This window comes from Peromyscus maniculatus, chromosome 3 (assembly GCF_049852395.1).
Source record: "Peromyscus maniculatus bairdii isolate BWxNUB_F1_BW_parent chromosome 3, HU_Pman_BW_mat_3.1, whole genome shotgun sequence".
NCBI lineage: Eukaryota > Metazoa > Chordata > Mammalia > Rodentia > Cricetidae > Peromyscus > Peromyscus maniculatus.
Window position 1 is genome coordinate 59,596,192 of NC_134854.1, and position 19,291 is coordinate 59,615,482.

At 52.8% G+C, this 19,291-nt stretch overlaps 1 protein-coding gene across 1 annotated transcript in view; it reads left to right on the top strand.

Annotated features, from left to right (window-relative positions):
- The first annotated feature begins 5,810 nt into the window (after nucleotides 1–5,810).
- Podxl (podocalyxin like) overlaps nucleotides 5,811–19,291 on the top strand; it is a 42,251-nt gene continuing 28,770 nt past the window's right edge. The window contains exons 1-2 of the mRNA XM_076566089.1: nucleotides 5,811–5,920; nucleotides 6,926–7,701. Coding sequence (XP_076422204.1) covers nucleotides 5,811–5,920; nucleotides 6,926–7,701 — 886 coding nt within the window. The remainder of the gene's footprint in view (nucleotides 5,921–6,925; nucleotides 7,702–19,291) is intronic.

The following is a 19,291-nucleotide window of genomic DNA, read 5'->3' on the forward strand; positions in this document are numbered from 1 at the left end:
ATTCTACCTGGTCACTATTTCCTGGCTCTACTTAGTGTTTCCTGTCTACCAGGAGATATGAACACACTCACAGGGCCATGGTGTCTGCCCCAGTTCACCGAACCTGTGAGCCAAAGTAAATCTTTGCTCCTGTAGGCTGTTTCCATGGGTATTTGGTCATAGCTGTTCCTCACGTTGTTCTTATCATCGACTGTCAAGTGCTATCATTTGTGGGACCCTCTAAGTTTCACATGCTGGGGACAGCAGTATCAAGAGGTGGAATCTTTGGGAGGTGATGAGTTCATGAGGACTCGATCATCATGAATGAATTCATAGGTAAATGGGTTTTACCGTAAAAAGCAAACTCTCCTTGGCTTGCTAGGTCCTCACCATGTGATACCTTTAACCCCCTTATGATACAGTGAAAGGCTTTTGCCAGTTGCCAAGAGGAAGCCGGCACCCTGTTCTTGAACTTCCTTAGCCTTCAGAGCTGGAAGCTAAAGAAACCCGTCTTCAGGCCGGGCGGTGGTGGCGCACGCCTTTAATCCCAGCACTCGGGAGGCAGAGGCAGGCGGATCTTTGTGAGTTCGAGGCCAGCCTGGGCTACCAAGTGAGTTCCAGGAAAGGCGCAAAGCTACACAGAGAAACCCTGTCTCGAAAAACCAAAAAAAAAAAGAAACCCGTCTTCTTTAATTTGCCCAGTCTCAGGAATTCTATTATAGATTGGACTAATACGTACTTATTCAACTCCTGGGTGCTTACAGGGCACCAGATACTGTGCTAAATACATGCACAGTGGACGAACGAGTAAATAGAGAGAACGGAGGTCTGTCACCAAAACCATTCATTCAGACAGTGAATTAGGCAAGAAATGCCTAGAGGAGAAAATGGTTAATTCTGCTCTGAGGGGCCGAGGCCAGATCAGACCATGATGACTGAGCCTCTAAACGCACAAATGGGTGGAAAGCAAGTTAGCTCTGGGAACAGGAGGCACCGTCCGCAAAGACCTGCCAGTGCCAGCGTGTGCGGGATCCAGTTTAAAAGACCTTCTCCCTGTGGAGGAGGAGGGAAAGTTAGTTAGGGACCAGAACTTAGCAGGCCTTGAGAGCCAACAGGGAATTTCGGTGACAAAGAGCAGAGGTCTGGAGCAGGTGGGGACATGACCACTATTAATTCCGAGGCCCAGCACTCTGGTGTCAGGTAGAGGGGAAGCAGAGAGAGTGAGGGACACAAGTCAGGCTCTGTTAAAGGTAGGAAAGGGAGCCAGACACAACAGCTCTGTCCTCACGGAGCCCGGAGCTCACTGGAGAAACAAGACACGTGTGTCAACGTCCAAGACGGAGATCACAGAACAAAGCCATGGCTACCTTCAGGTGCATGCCAGGGAAATGAGTTTTCTCTTCCTCAGCTGGAATGGGACAGTGGTAATACATTTACCCTTCTGGTTTATAAGGATGGAATCACGCTAGGACAAGGATGTGTTGAAAACCGTTCGCAGACTACAAACCAAGCTTCGTTCAGTACTGCCCAGGCACAGGCTCAGCCCTGGTTGGACTCCAGGCTGGAGGAAGCAACTGCGTGCCGGTTTTGTTTCATGAGGACTGAGAAGGCTAGTACCCAGTTAAGTGAGCCTGGAAAGCAGGCTGGGGTACACCAGGAAAGCGGACCCAAAGCTGGCACTTTGGGTCTCTTTTGTTTCCACTCCCCTACTCCTGTCCCGTGCATACCTCTTTTGTTCCTGCTAAGGGACCTGAGACTTTCCAAATTGTGAGACACAGGTGTAGGAATGAGAATAAGGTTGACAAGGGGGTTGGAGCACCCTGTTAGAACCATAGCTGGAGGGACAGACTGCTTCTGGAACCTTCTTTATTTGCAAGCTACATGAGTGAGGATGTTGCCTTAGCTCTCTGGGCCTCAGCTTTCTTCCTGTAGGTGAAGACGTCAAGTCCAGCGACCCCTAACATCTGCCTAGCTGTAGGCTTCGTCTAAATGTAAGGTGTGTGGGAATTCTGGAACACTGCACTCACAGCTCTGTTTCATCTGAGAAGAGAGTAGGTATAAGCAGACTTTGTAATCTGTAATTCCGGCTTGAGAAGGGCATCACCTCTGCAGAAAAAGTCTCTCACCTGTCACTCTGGGACACAGCATGTTAGGGTCTTATGACCCTAGGCTCGGGCTTGCAAGAGGACATGAATAATTCAGGAACAAAGTGGGAATTAAGGCAGCAATTTCGTGGATGCAAAAATATCACTGTTCATGAAACGAGCACCAGCTAGGTACTACATACACCCTCCAGCTCCCACGGGGGTTCTGTGGGCTGAGGGTTACTTTACAGAGAAGAGACTGTGGGTTATAGAGGTTAAGGATAAGACCAGGATATGTGGCCACCGAAGCAGAGAAGGGTTAAATTCTGGGCTGACTTACTCCAAGATCACTGCCCACCTGCCATGACAGACAGACTAAGAGTGTCTCAAACCAAAACTTTTTTTCCCAAAGTTCTCTCTCTCTCTCTCTCTCGCCCCCTTTCTGTGTGTGTGTGTGTGTGTGTGTGTGTGTGTGTGTGTGTGTGTGTGCAAGCACTAGCACATACACATCATAGTGTGTACATGGAGTTAAAGGACAACCTTGAGTGTCAAACCTCACTCTCCACCTTGAGACAGGGTTTTTCTGTTGTTCACTGTTGAATACCCAGGCTCTGCTCAATCCATGAATTTCTGGGGCTTCTCATCTTGATCTAGAAGCACTGGGATTACAGATTCATGCTACCACACCCACCTTTACACCGATTCGGGGATTTGAACTCAGGTCCTTTCCCACTGAGCCATCTCTCCAGCCCTCAACTCCAAACTTAGAGCAATGAATAGCTTACGATGAATCTCACTGTCCATGCTTCTAACTTCTCCCTCACTGGAAGTTTCTCTCTCTCTCTTTTAAAAAAAAACATTTTTAAAGGTTTATTTATATTTAATGTGCACTGGAGTTTTGCCTGTATATATTCTGTGTGAGGGTGCCAGATCCCCTGGAACTGGAGTTACAGACAGTTGTGAGCTGCCATGTGGGTGCTGGGAATTGAACCTGGGTCCTCTGGATGAGCAGCCAGCGCTCTTAACCACTGAGCCATCTCTCCAACCCCAGTTCCTCTCTTCTTAAGGTAAAGCCATGTCCACAAGCATTCCCTTGGCCCCACATTCTGCTCCCCATCCCTTTCTTTCACATCTACATGGTTCTTGGTTCTTGTCCTCCATTCTGCCCTTCCCTGCAAATTCATTATATGTAAGGAAATCAGTCACACTGGCTCTTCCACGGCCAGATCATGTCAGGGAGTTTTAGCGCTTACAGCAGGTGACTTGGATGATCACCTCCTTCTCCCTCTTTTGGCCGAGTCACTCACACATGCACCCTCCCCTACCCCCCACCCCCCACCCCCTGCAGCCCAGCGGTGAAAGAGGCTCTTTTACAGGCTCTGCCTCAGCCTCTCCCTATCTCTGCTGAAGACCATTCCCCGCACATCCCATCAATCCTTCAGCCCCTCCATGGCTCTCTTACGGCCGCTCCTGACCCTCACTTCTGGTCTGAGCTCCAGTGTCCCAGACAGGACCTCCAGACAGGACTCTGAGCGGTCATGGATCTTTAGCATCAGCACATTTTGAAACTGGACTTCCCCTCCCTCAAATCTATTTTTTTTTCCTTTCTTCCTTATCTCCTCCATCTTAGGAATGCCTACCACTCTCCCCTCCCCCAACCTTTGCACTCAGATAATCCACCTAGTAACCAGTGGCTATCTAGAGCCCAGTCACAACACTCCACACACCCAGCTCTTACACCATGTCCACATCCTTATGGACCCGAATACCTCCTGAAGATGACTCCTTCGCTTCATTCCTGTCTCCAGTGTATGAATTCATGGCCTTCCTGGACCATTGCCCTGGCTTCACCTTGTGCTCTGGTCTCCTCCGAGGTCACATCTGCCCGTTCATTCTAAGTGCACTGAAGCTAGAGTGGGCACTGTCTTAAAGAGGTTGGCTGTAGTGGCCTCTTCATTCACAGGTTCCAACCCTCTACAAACGGCTCCTTGCTTAGGAAGAAAACAATCCCTGCAGACCTCAGCCCCCAGCCTCACCTTGACCTCTCTCCCCCCTCTGCCTCCTGACATGCCTCTTTCCCCTCTGGCCCTGAAGTCCTGCACCTGGAGCCCCACAGCCCTCCCCATGGAGCCGCCGTCCCTAACCTCCTGAGCTGCCCACCATGTGTCACAGACCTTACCACCTGCTCACCATGTTTGTGTACAGGTATTACTTCTGCCACCCACACTGGCATTCTCCGCACAGTGCAGAATGTCTGGCGCATGGCCCGTTCCAGTCGATGTGGCTGGATAATAACACACAGGGCAGGACTTTGGAGTGAGGCGCTTCATTCAAGCCCCAGTGGACATTCATAGAATTACACAACTTGGCAGTCAAAAAGAAAGTGCAGCTTTTCTGATAAAATCCAATAGAAGTCGTCTGTTTACCTCTGTGCATTTTCTTTTGGTGAGGCACAACCTTCCAGGTCCTGGATTTCAAGATAGATGGAACACTGCTCTGGCCCAGGTTAGAAAGCCCATTGTAAGAACATCCCTGATCCCTTCTGCAGGTGCAGTGGCCTTGGGGTGGTGAGTGCGTTAGATCTTTATAAGGGGTGTAATGGGACAGGGCCTGTCCTACATCTCTAGAAGCTGTGAATAAGGATCAGAGTGTTTCAGGATGAGGATCAAGAGGATGTACCAGGTCTGCACTTAGGGATGTGGTCAGCCCAGTTGTCAAATTGCACCTGCCAGGGACTGCCAGGCACAACAAGAACACAAATTTAAGCCTCGTGCCACAGGTTCCTGTGTTATGGTTCCAAGCTGGCATGGGCATGCATGTCTGCATCTGCAGATTCGCATCTGTGTCTATACAGAACATCTGTTCTGCTGCTGTGCTGTGCTGGCTGCTCCGAGGAAGTGAAAAGTAAACTCTGAAGACCCTGTTAACAGGTTTAAAGTCTGTCAAGGGATGGCTGGAGTGTAGCTCAGTGGGAGGCTGCTTGCTCAGCATGCACAGGTTTGGTCCCCAACGCACGCGCGCGCGCGCGCGCGCACACACACACACACACACACACACACACACACACACACACACAGAGAGAGAGAGAGAGAGAGAGAGAGAGAGAGAGAGAGAGAGAGAGAACATGTGGATAGTAGTAGCCAAAGTGCACTGAATTCCAGAAGTATGGGAGCTAGCACCTATAAGGGCATTGCATTTCAGCTATAAACTTGTGCTCCAGTCCAGCGAGCTAACTGTGCAGAATGGGCCAGGGCTTCAGTCCAGTTGAGAGCCGCTCTGCTCACCCTGTAGTCTCCCCATTGTGTTGGCCTCATTCTGGAAGTTCCATGGTACATATATCAGGGGTCCTGTCAGATTAACCACAGATCTGACTTAGCAGTTTCCAGATACAAAGAGTGCCCTGCTTCCCAAGCCCAGATATCTGCTATCATTTTAACTATGTTTGATCTGATAGTGGGGCCAATCTGAAATCATGTTTACTGAAAATGTCCCAAACTCTATGCACAAAGTTAATGTGATTGTTTTCCAGTTGGTATAGAAGTTGATTCACTGAATGCAAGGGCATGGGTTAGCCGGGTCACATACAAAATGAAGATTTCAACCCCAGGTTTGAGAAAGTATTGCGTGGTTTGAGAACAAGCCTTTTGTTGGCACTGATGCCGGGAGAAAGCGCTAAAAAAAACATCAAAGACACACACACATCCCAGCGTATTTCAGGGAACACCCTCTGTCTTTCCCAAACGCGGCATGGAAAACCGCGCCAAAAAAACGCTCATGCAGAAACTTCCTCGTGAAAACAGCAGGCCAGCTCTTCCCAAGCTTAAGGCAGGCAGCAGGGACACCCCAGCCCGGCTCGGGTGCTTCCAAAGCTGAGCCTGTGCGCAGCCCACTTGAGAGGTTCACCGAGTCCACCTCCCTTGGGATTCGGGAACAATCCCTCCACTTGGGCCCATCTGGCAGAAAAGCTCCGGATTAGAAACCCAGGAGTCATGTGTGACAAATTTTCGCCATCTCCCTTCAGTGTTAGCTGCCCCGCCCCCTCCAGCTCTGTATCCGGGAGCGGTTGAGGTGCCTCCTTAGCAGAGGACTCCAGGGTCTGCAACCCGCGAAGGCCCCCAAGGTAGGGTGAACAGGCTGCGAGCTTCTTTGTCCTCTCACCGGGTGAATTCGGATTTATGAGATTCTCCAACTCCAATCCCCACCCCCAAGTCTACGCCTTTCTCACCCGCACAGGCTGCTTCTTTCATTGAGACTGTCCAAGGTTCCGGCCCTAGGCTACGTGCTTCTCCCGCGTTAGCAAGTACATCAGCAGCTGTTAGAGGTGTTATTAGCCTTGTTTTGCGGATGAGAAGAACCGAGGCACACAGTAATTTAGCACAACTGAGGTTCTGAGCCCAAGTTGGATTTGACGCCGAGGCCCTTAAATCTCCATTGCTGCTTTTTATTCAGCAAGATTAATTCTTATGGAACAATTATGGTATTACAGGCAGTGTGTAAAGTATTTTTCCAGACTAGTCTCATAGGCAAGTCTGCCATTTACCACCTAAGGGATCTTAAACAACTTTCTTAACATTTTTTTTTAACTCCATTTTCCTGTCTGCAAAACAAGGCTTAAAAAATGTGGCTGTTGTGAAGAGCAAGCGAATTAATACGTGCAAAGCTCTTAGAACACAGACCCTTACGAATTAATCGTCGAAAATTTTGCCGTGAAAGAGTCACACCTATTTAGAGAAACGTAGGTGGGAGAGGTTAAGGGAAAAAAACATCGGTCCAGATGGCACGTTACTCATCCCGCAGCACAGTCTTGCTCGGGGATTTTCACGAAATCCAGGCACCTGCTAGGTAGGGGGCCTGCTCCCCAGGCTCAGCCGCAGCAGGCGCAGAGGTCCGGGGGCAAGGCAGGGTCGATTTTATCGGAACTCCCAGGCTGGGGATCTGTGCCTGCGTGCAAAAGCCGCAGCATTATGGAGGATCCCGGCTGGTCCCCTGCAAAAGCTGTGCGTAGGACATCGGCGGCGGGGTCCCTGGCGCGCGCACAGGCACGCAGCCACAGCACGAGCACAGATCTACAGGACACCCAATGGGCGCGCGCATATTCACACACTCACGCTCACACTCACTCACACACGCGCTGGCCGGGACCGCCAGCCGGTGCTCCCCCGCCCGCCGCGCTCCAGGGCGGAGTTTCCTCCTCTGCTTATTGTTCGCGGCCCAGCGCCCGCCCAGCCGCCGCCCCGCCCGACCCCGCCGCCGCTGTGGGCGAGCTCCTGGGGGAGGGGGCGGAGGCCAGCGCGGACGGGACGGGGCGGGAGTCGTCGCAGCAGCGCGCGCTGGGCCGCAGCCGCTCAGACACCGCCCGGGCCGCAACCACCTTCGCTCCTCGCTGTTGGCTCCGCGCCCCAGCCCAGTTCTGCGGCAGGCAGGAGGGGCCGCCGGAACGCGACTCCGGAGTTCGCGGCTCTCGCCAGGCCTCCCCCGAGCGGCGCCGACGCTCCGGCCGCCCAGACAAGCGACCCTGCGCCAGAGCCGCAGCCACCTGCTCCGAGTCCCCGGGCGAGGATAACCATGGGCCCCGCTCTGGCGCTCTCCCCGCTGCTGCTGCTGTTGCTGCTGCCGTCGCCTTCGCTCTCCGAAGAACGTGAGTGGACAGCCCCGGGGCTCCGCCGGACCCTTGGTCTTTCCCCTCCACCCCAAGTCAGGCAGGGCTGCTGGGAAGCCGGCTGCACCGCGTGGTCCGCCCGCTTGCAGCCTCTCCCGCGTGGCCGCACTCGGAGTCCTGACCTTGGTACCATCCACGCCCCCTCAAATTGGAGAACGTCGCAGGTGCGGGGCCAGATCGTGGATGTGCCTCTGGTCTCCACTCGTGTAGAGTGAGCAGGAGTGCGTGAGGTTGTAAAGGGAGCTCTTGGTGGGTTTGCGGGAGAGACGGGGGAAACTGGGTGTTGGGAGGTTCCAGATTCCTTCGGGACCACCAGAGTGCGGTTACTCTTATTTGTGTTGGGGGCGACCAGGGACCTTATTGCGAGGTCGTTGAAACCAAGTCAAGCAACAGACGGGAGGGGGAATACGTGAAGGAGTCCCTGAAGCAGACCACAAGCAAACCTCTTAAGTGTCCACGCGTGCAGCGTGCTCCTGGTTCCAAGCGCTTTTTAAGTCTGTGTTGGGGCAGGTGTAATAAACGCACCTTCCATGGTCCCGGAGTGTGGCTCAGCGGGGACCCTGCCTTCATGTTGCCAAAGGACCGGATCCTTTCTCAGAGCACGGCCAGGATGGTGAGCCCCTCCCACCCCTTTGTGCAAACAGAAACTTCTTTCACGTAAGAGGTTTGAGCTGCTTCTTAGTATTACCTTAGGCACCCGTCTCCCATCAGATGCACCTTGGGGACAGTCCCACTGCGCTCTTTCTGAACATGGATTGTTACTTTCTGTTTGAGAGGTCAGGCAGTGTCTGCAAACGCAACTACAGCAGGTGTCCCAAAGTCCCTGCCAACAGCTGAGCTACTTAGCCCAGGAGAGAGGCACGTTTCTTGAACTGTGTAGCCTACCCTTCCAGAGTGGGCAGCTGCCGGGAGAAAGTGGGGAGGGAGGGGAGGCTTCCCGGGGCCTGAAGTACTGTGGCCACAGCCCGGACAAGGAAGGGACTCTGCTGCTCTAAGTGTTAGTGTTGGGGACAATGAGATGGCAGTGCCGTCCTCGTCATGGTGGAGAGGGCTAGTGCTCAGGGAATGAAGGATAAGCCTCCTGTGGGGGGCCTAGGACTCCGCCAGCCTGGCCTGAAAGGGAAGGGCACTCCCCCTGGGGGAAGGGTCTGTCATGTGAGGAAGATAGGAATAGCTTTGAGGGCCACAGTCTGCAGTTTAAAGAGTCCTAGGAAATGACAAGTTTGTGGAGTGCCACGGCTCCTGAGGCAGCCAGACTTCATGGCGGGTCTTCAAATGCTCCCTCTTTTGGAGGGAGAATGCCTCAGCACCCTTCCAAAGCCAGATGGGCTAGTTTGTCTCATGATTGGGATCTTAGGAAAGCCAAGGCAGTCTTTCTTGGAGAAGATACTGGCTGTGGGAGAGACCTGCCTGTCCTGTCCTAAGGGGAGATGCCCTGGAGCCATCCGTGGCCTGCTCCCAGCCTGGTCCCCGGACATCAAGACTGGGGTTCTTGTCTGGCACCTGAGAACTACCTAGAAACCATGTCTGCTGTGAAGCCCTCTCTGGACCCTACACAGGGATGGTTCATCCTCAGAGATGGATATGTGCAAACAAAGGTGTCCAGAAACCTGCCCTTGTTCCAAGCAGCAATCTCAGCATCACTGGGCCACAGGTACCCAGACCCCCAAATGTCATTTTTACAGTATGTGGTAATACAGGGAAGTTTTTTGACAGTGTATGGTAACCAGGAGGGATTACAGTGATGCTGAGGACCACAGACTGATTATAATGACTGGTGGTGAATTACATCCAGGGCGGAAAAGGCTTGGGGGAAGCCTGGTACTGGGTAGTGCTGGTTGTACACCTTCCTGCTGTTACCAGCAATACCCCAGGCCCCCTTGAGTTGTGGGAACTCTCTGATGAGATGCAAACACCGAAGGTTTGTAATGCAAGTCTCTGTAACAAAGGAATTATCCTGACAGTTCTCAAACTGACCTCCTAAGCTGGTGCTTTGCGCACATCCCAGAGGTAAACAACCTTTACCCTGGGAGCCTTTCTGTGCTTTTCCTTTGCCACGGGGCAAGTCAGACCTTTAAACTCCTATCTGGGAGAGCAGAAGGGAGGGACATCACTTCCACTGTTGTGAGATTTCTGGGCTTGCATTATCCTTGGAGGATGAAGAGTGACCGACTGAGTGCTGTCCATCTGAGAGATATTTGATGGATAAATCCTGGGCAGGAGAAAGGCAGGGTGGCATGGGGGAAACCCTCAGACTGGGTCCCACACTTGTGTGCCTGTGGACAAGATAGTGTACTTCCCAGGCCCCGGCTTCCGAATTAAAAGTGATCACAGACCTGCATTGTGGGTGGTTCTCATCTGAGGAGCGATAAGGGCAACAGGTCTGGCGTTGTACCTAACTTACCAACATCAGCAGCATCTTGGTATGGCTGTGAATGGAATGTGTATATTGCTCCATGTGCTTAAGACACCCTGAGCATCCCGAGTCTGCTGATGTTGGTGAGTGGCATCCAATGCCTAGCTGCTTCCTAGAGGCAGGGGGAGGCTGGTTTAAAGAGCACAGCGTGGTCCAGGGAGAGCTTCCTGGAGTGTTTTCATATGGAGATTTTTTAAAATAAAAAGGATCCGCATGGGGTGGGAGCTCTCTTCCTAGGGTGACTAAGCTGGGATGAATTGTGGGGTGTAGGGGAAATGAAGGTTGGGGGATGGGAGCCACTGTAGGGAGTTTGAGGTAGGGTCTGTGAGCCACCCGAATGCTATGGGGAGGGAACCAGCGGCTGGCCGAAGGAAAGGGAATGGATCCGAGGTGGGGGGGGGGGGCAGGGTTTTTCTAGCGGGCACTTAACCGACAGGATTCACCGAGGTAGGCGTCTGCAGAGTTAGCCGAACACAAGGAGCAGCTTATCTGAGGCAGGGCTGAGAGCATCCATCACTGAAGGCTTCAGGTGGGGTGTGGCCACCCAGGGAGGGACAGACCAGCAGCTTAGAGTCCTCAGAAGGTCACTCTAGGTGTATAGAGTGTAGGTGGAGAGAGCCTGGGAGCCTGTGTCTCTTCCTGGGGCTCCTCCATTGCGTGGAGGTGACTGACGACCTTTGGAAGCCGAGGGGGAGGGGCGAGGGGTTAGAATCCCCTGGGGGAGGAGGCTGCTGAATGGGTTATCTCCTGAGCTGTGAGCTTCTGGAGTCCTGCCGGGCTCCACAGCCTGCTGTGCCTCCCCACCCGTAGAGCCCTTGGAGAACAGGAACCTTGTCATCGTCTCCACCCCCTGGGCCAGCCTGGAGTTTTGTGCTGAGCAGGGGTAGCTGTTGTCCTGAAGGGGGGGACTCCTTTTCCAGGTGTGCTGGGAACCAGTTCCTCCAGCCAGGCCGGAAGCTGCTCCGCACAGCTGGAGACAGCGGGAGCTGGCCTGGAGACCCAGCACACCAGGGCTAAGTAAGGGCACTTTCAGCTCTGGGTTCTGTTCTGATTTGTGCCCGTAGTGTCTGAGGCAGGGCAAGGAGCGCAGCTGGTAAGATTTCCTGTCACAGCCCGTTCCCAGGAACACTGTGGGTGGGACAAGTCTTTGTGTCGTGTGTCTCATCCACTTGGGAGGCTGTGGAAGATCCAAGGAAGTGTCAGATCTAGGATCATGACTCCCAGGGCCACCAGGAGCCTAGGGAGGTCTTAAGCTGGGTGTGGTGGTGGTGCATGCCCTTAGTCCCAGCACTCAGAAGGAAGGGGCTCTCTGAGTTCCAGGCCAGCTAGGGCTACGTAGTATAGTGGGACCATGTCCCAAACAAACAAACAAATAAATAAAAACATAAACAAAGCCTTTAATGAAAATGCCCAAAAGATACATTATGGGATGGTGGCGAGCTCGGCTGGTAGACTGTTTGCCTAGCATACAGGAAACTCAGCTCCATTTCTAGCACTGAATAAACCCAGCATGGTGGCAAAAGCCTGTGCCCGTGGGAGACTGACATGCACAGATCAGAAGTTGAAAGTCATTGGCTTGGTAGGGAACTGCAGGTCAGCCCGAGAGAGAGACCCCATCTGAAAACACTGTAAGGGGCTTCTCATTTGCAGTAATGCTTGAGGTAAGATCTCTAAGTAGCAGCCCACTGGCTGTTCAAACTGAGGATGTAGCTCAAGTGGTAGAGCGCTTGCCTAGAGTAAGCAAAGCCCCCAGTTTGATCCCCGGTACCACAGAAAGTGACGGAAGTTGCACACACCTGTAAGCCCAGTACTTGGGAGGTGGAGGGAGAATAGTAAGTCCTAGGTCAGCCTGGGCTACCGGAGACCTTGTCTCAAAGTCAAAAATGAAAATAATCCAGTTGCCCAAGGCTAATTTCTAAACCGTGTCTATGTGACCATTCTAAGATAGAATCCAAGAGCTGAGAGCCACCTAGAACTCACCCACTTGTTTTCCAGATGAGAGGTACAGACCAAGGAGGTGGGATACTTGCCCAAGTTTCTGGGTGCTTCTAGGGGCTTGGCTAGCGGCAAGTGTGTGCTGGTGTGTGTGTGTGGCTGTAGATAACCAGGAACTGAACTCTCCTCTGGTCCCACTTCTCCTCTGGGGACTGGAGGAATGCAGTGAACGTTGACTAATGTAGCCTTTAACCAAATCTTTCCCTTCCTGGTTGCCATTAAGGTAAACTGAAGCTGGACAATCAAGGCCAGACAGACTCCAAGAACTCTTCAAGTACAGTCACAATGCTGGCCACTCGGGTTGTGACTGTGTATGTCAGTGTCTCTGACGGGCCTGAGGCCTCCTGAGGCATCCACAGCGTCCAGCCAGCACCTGCAGTAACCGGGTGGTCAGAGAAATGCTCGTGGAAGAGTGGCCTCACTCCCAACTTTCTGTTTCCTTGTTGCTGTTTTTGTTTTTTGAGCCAGGGTTTCACTGTGTAGCCCTGGCTGTCCTGGAACTCACTCTGTAGACCAGGCTGGCTTTGAACTCACAGAGATTCACCCACCTCTGCCTCCCAAGTGCTGGGATTAAAGGTGTGTATCGTCACCACTGCCCGGCTCATCTCTAACTTTCCAAGCCTCATCTCCCCGAATTCCAAGCTGCTATATTATTGTCTCTGAGATGCTGGGCCACCTATACAGCGACTGTGCCAGTCTCTGGGCCACCCGTCCTTCCTTTCCTTCTTCAGTCCCTACCCTCTCAGCACACACCACTGCCACCCTCTCTTCCTTTGTACCCTTATCCCCCTCAGGTCAGCCACCTCGCACTTCCCTAGGGCCAGGGTGCAGGGTGGCACCCCGTCCGCCAATTGTCACGGCCGGAAAGCTGCGTGCCTCAACCCAAAGGAAGAGAATTCTGAGGAGTGGCTGAGCGAGGCTTGCATTCAGCCCCGGGTTGGGGTGCAGGAGAACCAGGCCTCCCAGGATTAGGGCCAACCAGGGGCCTGTGGCCATCTGAATTTTGAGCCTTGCAACACTCTGGCCCTGATCAGGGTGGACAGGGCAGTGTTGTGACATGACCCAGGCATTCCGTGATTCTTAAGTACACAGGCAATGGCTGAGGCCTCCGCCATGGAGCTCAAGCCCACATTGCTTAGCTTGAGCTGCAAGCCTCGGCAGACTCTGTCTAACTGGATTCCCATGCCACCCTTTGAGAGAGACCCACTAGTGTCCAGAGCACTAAAGCTGGCCTGCCACAAGGCTGCCACTGGGTAGCCTCTAATTCTGTCCCTTCCAGAGAAGGGACACCCAGGCACCGGCACAAGGATTTCCAGTCAAATCACCTGACCGAGTCTTTCCTCAAACATCCCTAGGCTCCTCACTTCCCGCTCAAAACTTCTGCTTGAATGTTTTTATTTTTAAGATAGTTTCACAGACCTCTGGCTGTCCTGGAACTTTCCATGTAGCTGAGGGTGGCTTGATTGTCTTACTCTCCTGCCTCCACCTCTGGGCGTCTATCACTGCCACCACCAGTTTTACACAGTGGTAGGGATTGAACGCAAGGCTTTATGCATGCTAGACATGCATTCTCCCAGCTGACCCACACCCTTCATGAGGGAGAACTTTCCAGGATATATGCGCCCCCCCCCACACCCCCGCCCATTTTCTTACTCTACACTACTTTCTCCTGTTGCATTCACCACACAACGATGCACTTCTGTCTGTGCCTCTCTCTCCTGCTAGACTGTATTTCACGAGGGCCAAGACTTCTGTTAGTGCTGTAGACACTAGAAAAGTCCCTGGCCCACAGTAGATGTTCAATAAACACTTGCTCAGTGGGCGAGGGGCAGAGGTGGTTTGGAGCCTAAAGTCTTATGTGCCAGCTCTGTACTCTCCACGCCTGACCCGAGTCCAGAAGGGTGGAGGTGGCGGGTAGGAGCTGGCCGTGGATCTTGGAGAAACGGTCAAGTGAGCGTGAGCAGGAACAGGGAGACCCCAAAGGAGATGCAGCAGCCTCAGGTTTCCCATGTGGTCCTCACCCTGAGAATTCTTCAGTAGAGCATTAGGGCTTCGGTTAGAATTTAAAACAACAAAAAGATGAAACCAGACAAGTTACATCGCACACGTTGGCAGTTCGGAGGACTGCGATGGCGGCCCTGCTCTCAGCATGTAGTCTCATGGTCTGTGTTGGCTGCAGGGGTCCCACCCATCAGGAAAAAGGGGAGGAGTAAGAAAGCATCTCTCCAAAACTACACATGACTCTTCCAAGTACATTTGCTGAACTGAACTTAATCACATGCTGATATCTAGCGGCAAGGGAAGCGGGAAAGAGTACTTTCCTTTGGAAAGAGTAGTAACTTTCATTTGACCAAAAATAAGTAGTGACATTGATGGACACCAGGGTAGGTGCCTGGCAGGTCCACTGCGGTGGATGTTTGTGGATGCCTCAGGCTTCTGTTGGCCTTTGTCAGCCTTCCTTTCCCAGCTGCCCGAGCTCCAACAGTGCAGAAGGGAGAGAGAATTAGTTCCTCCATGGCCCCTGACCTAACCCTCTCAGCGCAGTCTGAGGTTTGGAGACTAGGTATTGGGTATTGAGGGAGAAGTTCCTTCTACGGCAGAGAAGCCAGCTTCCCCCACCTAGTCTCCTCTCCCCTCAGATGGGACACTGAGCCAGTTGCCCTGAAACTTCCCATGAGCTGCATTTCAGCCAGGGCAGGCACACGGAGGACCTGGGTTCCCACACCGGCCTTGGGATAGGATAGAAATCTCTGCATGTATGTGCAGGAGTGTACGAACACACACACACACACACACACACACACACACACACACACACACACACACCAAACAAAAACAAAAACAACAACAAAACACGCCACTCCACCTCTCCCCCCCCCCAGCCCTCAAGGGTGCTCTCCTCACCCTTTTATTGTCAGGTTTTCCTGAAGCCACAGGTTTGCTGACCCTGGGAGCCCCCAAAGTTGTGCCTGTCACATTATTCAATGTGGCCTGGGCTCTCATGGCTCCTCTTCTACCAGGGTAAATGTTCTTATGATTGGCTGGTAGTTTGTCAGGCCAGCCCGGCTGCACACCTGCCAGCTCCCGGCTCACTTCTGCTAAGCACTTCCTTCCTGGTGTCATCCCATGCTACCCAGACTCCAGCTCCCTTTCCCAGTGATGCTGGCTGCCATCCAAGCACGGTGTGGTGTCTGTCTTTCCAGCCTCAGTTCCACATTTTCCTCCTGGGGGTGAGATGGGGTGAACAGAGGATGGAAAGGTTCATCCAGCCTTCCTCCTGGGAACCAGGGGAAGGAAAGGAGGAAGACAGTCTGGAGTACTCACAGATCTGTGCCCCCTACCCTTTCGGGAGTGGCATTATCGCATGCCTCAGTTTACCCAAAAGGGAAGCCAGGGCTAGTACCATATGGGACTGTGTTTGTACTTTGACACTGCGTAAAGCAAGCTGCATACCAACCAAACTGTTTGTAAAGGACACTAGTGGCCCCTCAAGATTTTAGTTCAATACCTGTTCTACAAATACAAGGGAGACCATGAGGCAAAGGTTGGGGAATCGCCACCTACTGTTTCCCTTCATTGGGGTGCAGTGCCAATAGAATCTCTCTCTCCTTTTGGGGGGCAGGGAGTGGGTGAGGAATTGCAGACAGGGTTTCTCTTTGTAGCCCTGGTTGTCCTAGAACTTGCTCTGTAGACAAGGCTGGCCTCGAACACAGAGATCCACCTGCCTCTGCCTCTGAGTGCCAGGACTAAAGGTGTGCGCCGCCATGGTTGGCTCTAGTCTTATGTTTCCATTCCTACTGACCTAACTGTAGCCCAGTGCCCCTCTTATTGTAGCATTGAACAGAAAATTTCTGTTTCTCCTCTTTAAGAGAACATGTATTGCTGGGCATTGTGGTGCACGCCTTTAATCCTAACATTTGGGAGGCGGTGGCAGGCGGATCTTTATGAATTTGAGACCAGCTTGGTCTACATAGCAAAGTTGCAGGCTAGCCAAGGATATAGTGAGACCCTTTCTCAACACACACACACACACACACACACACACACACACACACACACACACACACACACACACACGGGTGGGGTGGGGATAAGAACCTGTGTTAACATTTCTCGAAGCACTCAGGCCCCCTGAGGACATTGGAGGATAGGCAGTATCCCGCTTGCCCAGACTCATAGGCTGTCCTGGGATGTGGGATATTCAGTATAAGTTCCAGATGATCTGTAAAGGCCTGGACCACACTGCAAAGTCGTCAGTGAAAACACTGAGTACTGAGCAAGACTTGAGAGAGATGAAAATGGAACTCCAGAGAGCTTCTCTTCTCTTTCTCGGGAGTCATGTGGGAGGCTGTGGCTTCTGAAGGGGCTTGAACCAGGTACCTGAGAACAAGCTAAGGAGACTTGGAGCGTTCCCGGGGTGTCAGCGGGTTTGCTCCTTAGACAGAGGTGGGGAGTGCTATGAAAAGAGTAGGGGCTGAGGATTGGGGGTGCAGTTCCGTTAGAAGAGGGCTCATTGGCGCGAAGGCCTAGGTGTGTCTTCACTGCATTAGCCCAGCAGCACATCCCCTGGGTGAGGGGCATGTCCCTGTAACCCCAGCACTGGGGAAGTTCAAAGTCAGGGGCTGGAGAGATGGCTCAGTGGTTAGGGGCACTGACTGCTCTTCCAGAGGTCCCAAGTTCAATCCCCAACATCCACATGGCAGCTCACACCTGTCTGTAACTCCAGGACCTGACACCCTCACACAGACAGACAGACAGGCAGACATCAATGCACATAAATAAATAAAATTTAAAGCAGAAGTTCAAAGCTATCCCTGACCTCAGTGTTTGAGGGTAGCCTAATCTGCTGTAGACCCTGTCATACAAAACAAAGCCGCCCTTCCGCTGTTCCATCTTTCCAGTTCACGGCTGGCAGACAGTTTTCTGGTGTCTCCTGGCTCCAGTGTCTCCCCCTTGCCTCCCACCCCAATTCCCGCAGCACCTCCTCCTGTCCCAGGGGTCAGGCAGGGGAGGAGACATTCTGGAGGACAAGCCGAGGGCTTCCCAGCCCCCAGTCACTCTAGCCCGCTGGGTAAGCACAGCCCTGGCTAAGCCAGACAGTGGCCACAGGGGGCGCCCACTGGCCAGCATTAGCTTTCCTAGAAGCTGCTGTCCCTTAAGCCCCTCTCAAGTGAGATAATGAGGGGGGGGGCTCTTGCTCAAGAGGTTGAGCCCCCACTCCAGCCGGAGTGCAGACGAAGTGCAGTGGCTCCCTGGCCTGCACTGTGGGCTCCCAGTCCAGCTGGGAGCCCCCCACCTGGCTCTGGCCTTAGAATGCTTTTGTGTGGCTTCAGACGGCTAAGGCCCTGGAGAGCCTGTGCTGTGGCTCATTGCCGGTTCTCCTTCCCCTGGGATTCCTGGGGTGGCGGTACACACTTACGCGGGAACGTTTCCTGACGTTACCTGGGAGAACCTGGGAGTTCAGTCCTGTGCACTCACAGAACATTCCCAACGATGGATTCCAGGACACCTTAGGACAGTCACAAATGCATGCCAGCCACAGCTCTCCCTGGGCCCTCTGTAACTCTACGGCTGTTCATGTGTGTTGCGTGGGTGTGTGTAGCGGAGGGGCATGGTAGGCAGATCATCTGAGCTCAGGAGTGACACGGAACAGGGAGGAGGAGGAGACGGCTCGTGGAAGAGGCTATGCCAACCAGACCTGCAGCCTGGAGGCTTCTGCTGGTCTCGGTTTTCTCATCTGCATATAAGGAATCGACTGAGCAGCTCTTAGGAGGCTTTTCAATTCACTTTGACTCATCTGATGATCTGGACTTATTTTTGGATACACACCAAGAGTATCCACCCTGGGTTGATGCTCTGAGGTCCTGTGGATGCCTGCAGGGGAAGTGTCTTCAGGACAGTGGCCTGCTCAGGACAGTCTGGGATGCTGTCAACTTCTGGATCACAGTGGAGGACATGAGAGCTTTCCCATAGTGACATGGAAGCCTCCCTCCTCCTCACTGTGGGTCAGATGGATCCCTTCCCCTATCTTGTCCAGTAGCTAGAAGAGGCAGGCTCTGGGGCTGGTGGCCCAGGGCTACTCATGTTCCGAAGACAAGGATAAATAGCTGCATTGGACCTTAGGGTTTCTAGATGCTAAGGACAAGTGACTCTGACCATCTCTTGCCTATCTCTCACTTGTTGGGGTGGGAACAAGTGGCACCTAGCTCTGATGTGATTGAGATGAAGAGGAAAGATAATGCTGGGGATAAGACCCAGGGGTTTGCATTCCTGACACAGATGATGGATGAATGTCAATGGAGTTGACATTTAGAGCTCCATTCTCTGGATTTTCTTGAGAAGACTACTACCATAGTCACTGACTATGGAGCATTGTGGACTAGGCCGCAACCTGCTCAGTCACTGACCTCCTGTCCTGAAGGATGGGTACCAGTTCCTCTGCCTGGGTTACTTTGAGTATGCCATCCTAACCTATCAGGGACAGGGCCGGAAGGCACGTCGACCAGCTGTGGACCTGCTTGTGCTGCGGGTCACTCTGGAATGAAGGAATCTTGCCGTGGAACTCTCTCCACTTTCCAAATGGGACCCCAAGATGGGAGGATGGCAAGGACTTACCCAGTCGTAGCCCTTGATTTTGGATCGGCCTTAGTGTCCTCACACGACAGAGCGGTGGACTAGGCTTGGCCTCCATGTCTAGGCTCTGCAGCTACTTGCAGGGAAGCAAAACTAGAAATTCCAAGAGAGCAGAGACTGAGGGAGTGGGTGCCTGGGATTCTGGAAAGGGATGGAATGTTCCCACTGCACCCCTGTTGAACCCCAAGGCAAACTTCAAAAGCAAGCTCGTGTGATCTAAGCCAGCCTGGCCCTTTCCATGACTTGGAAACATCAGAAGGAACATTGAACATAGTTCCCAGTTCTTGGGAAAGGTAGAGCTGTGAAATAGTCCCTATGTCGTGTGTGTGTGTGTGTGTGTGTGTGTGTGTGTGTGTGTGTGTGTGTACATGTATTTACTGTGGTTATGTCCTCCTCTGTGTGATGTTATTAAACCCCGATACTCTTAGGGGAATGAGCATGCACTGTTCGGAAACCTGGTTTCCAGGGGCTGCCTGGATTCTTGGCTCACATCCTAGGCTGAACCTGTAGAAAGTGAGCTTCCTG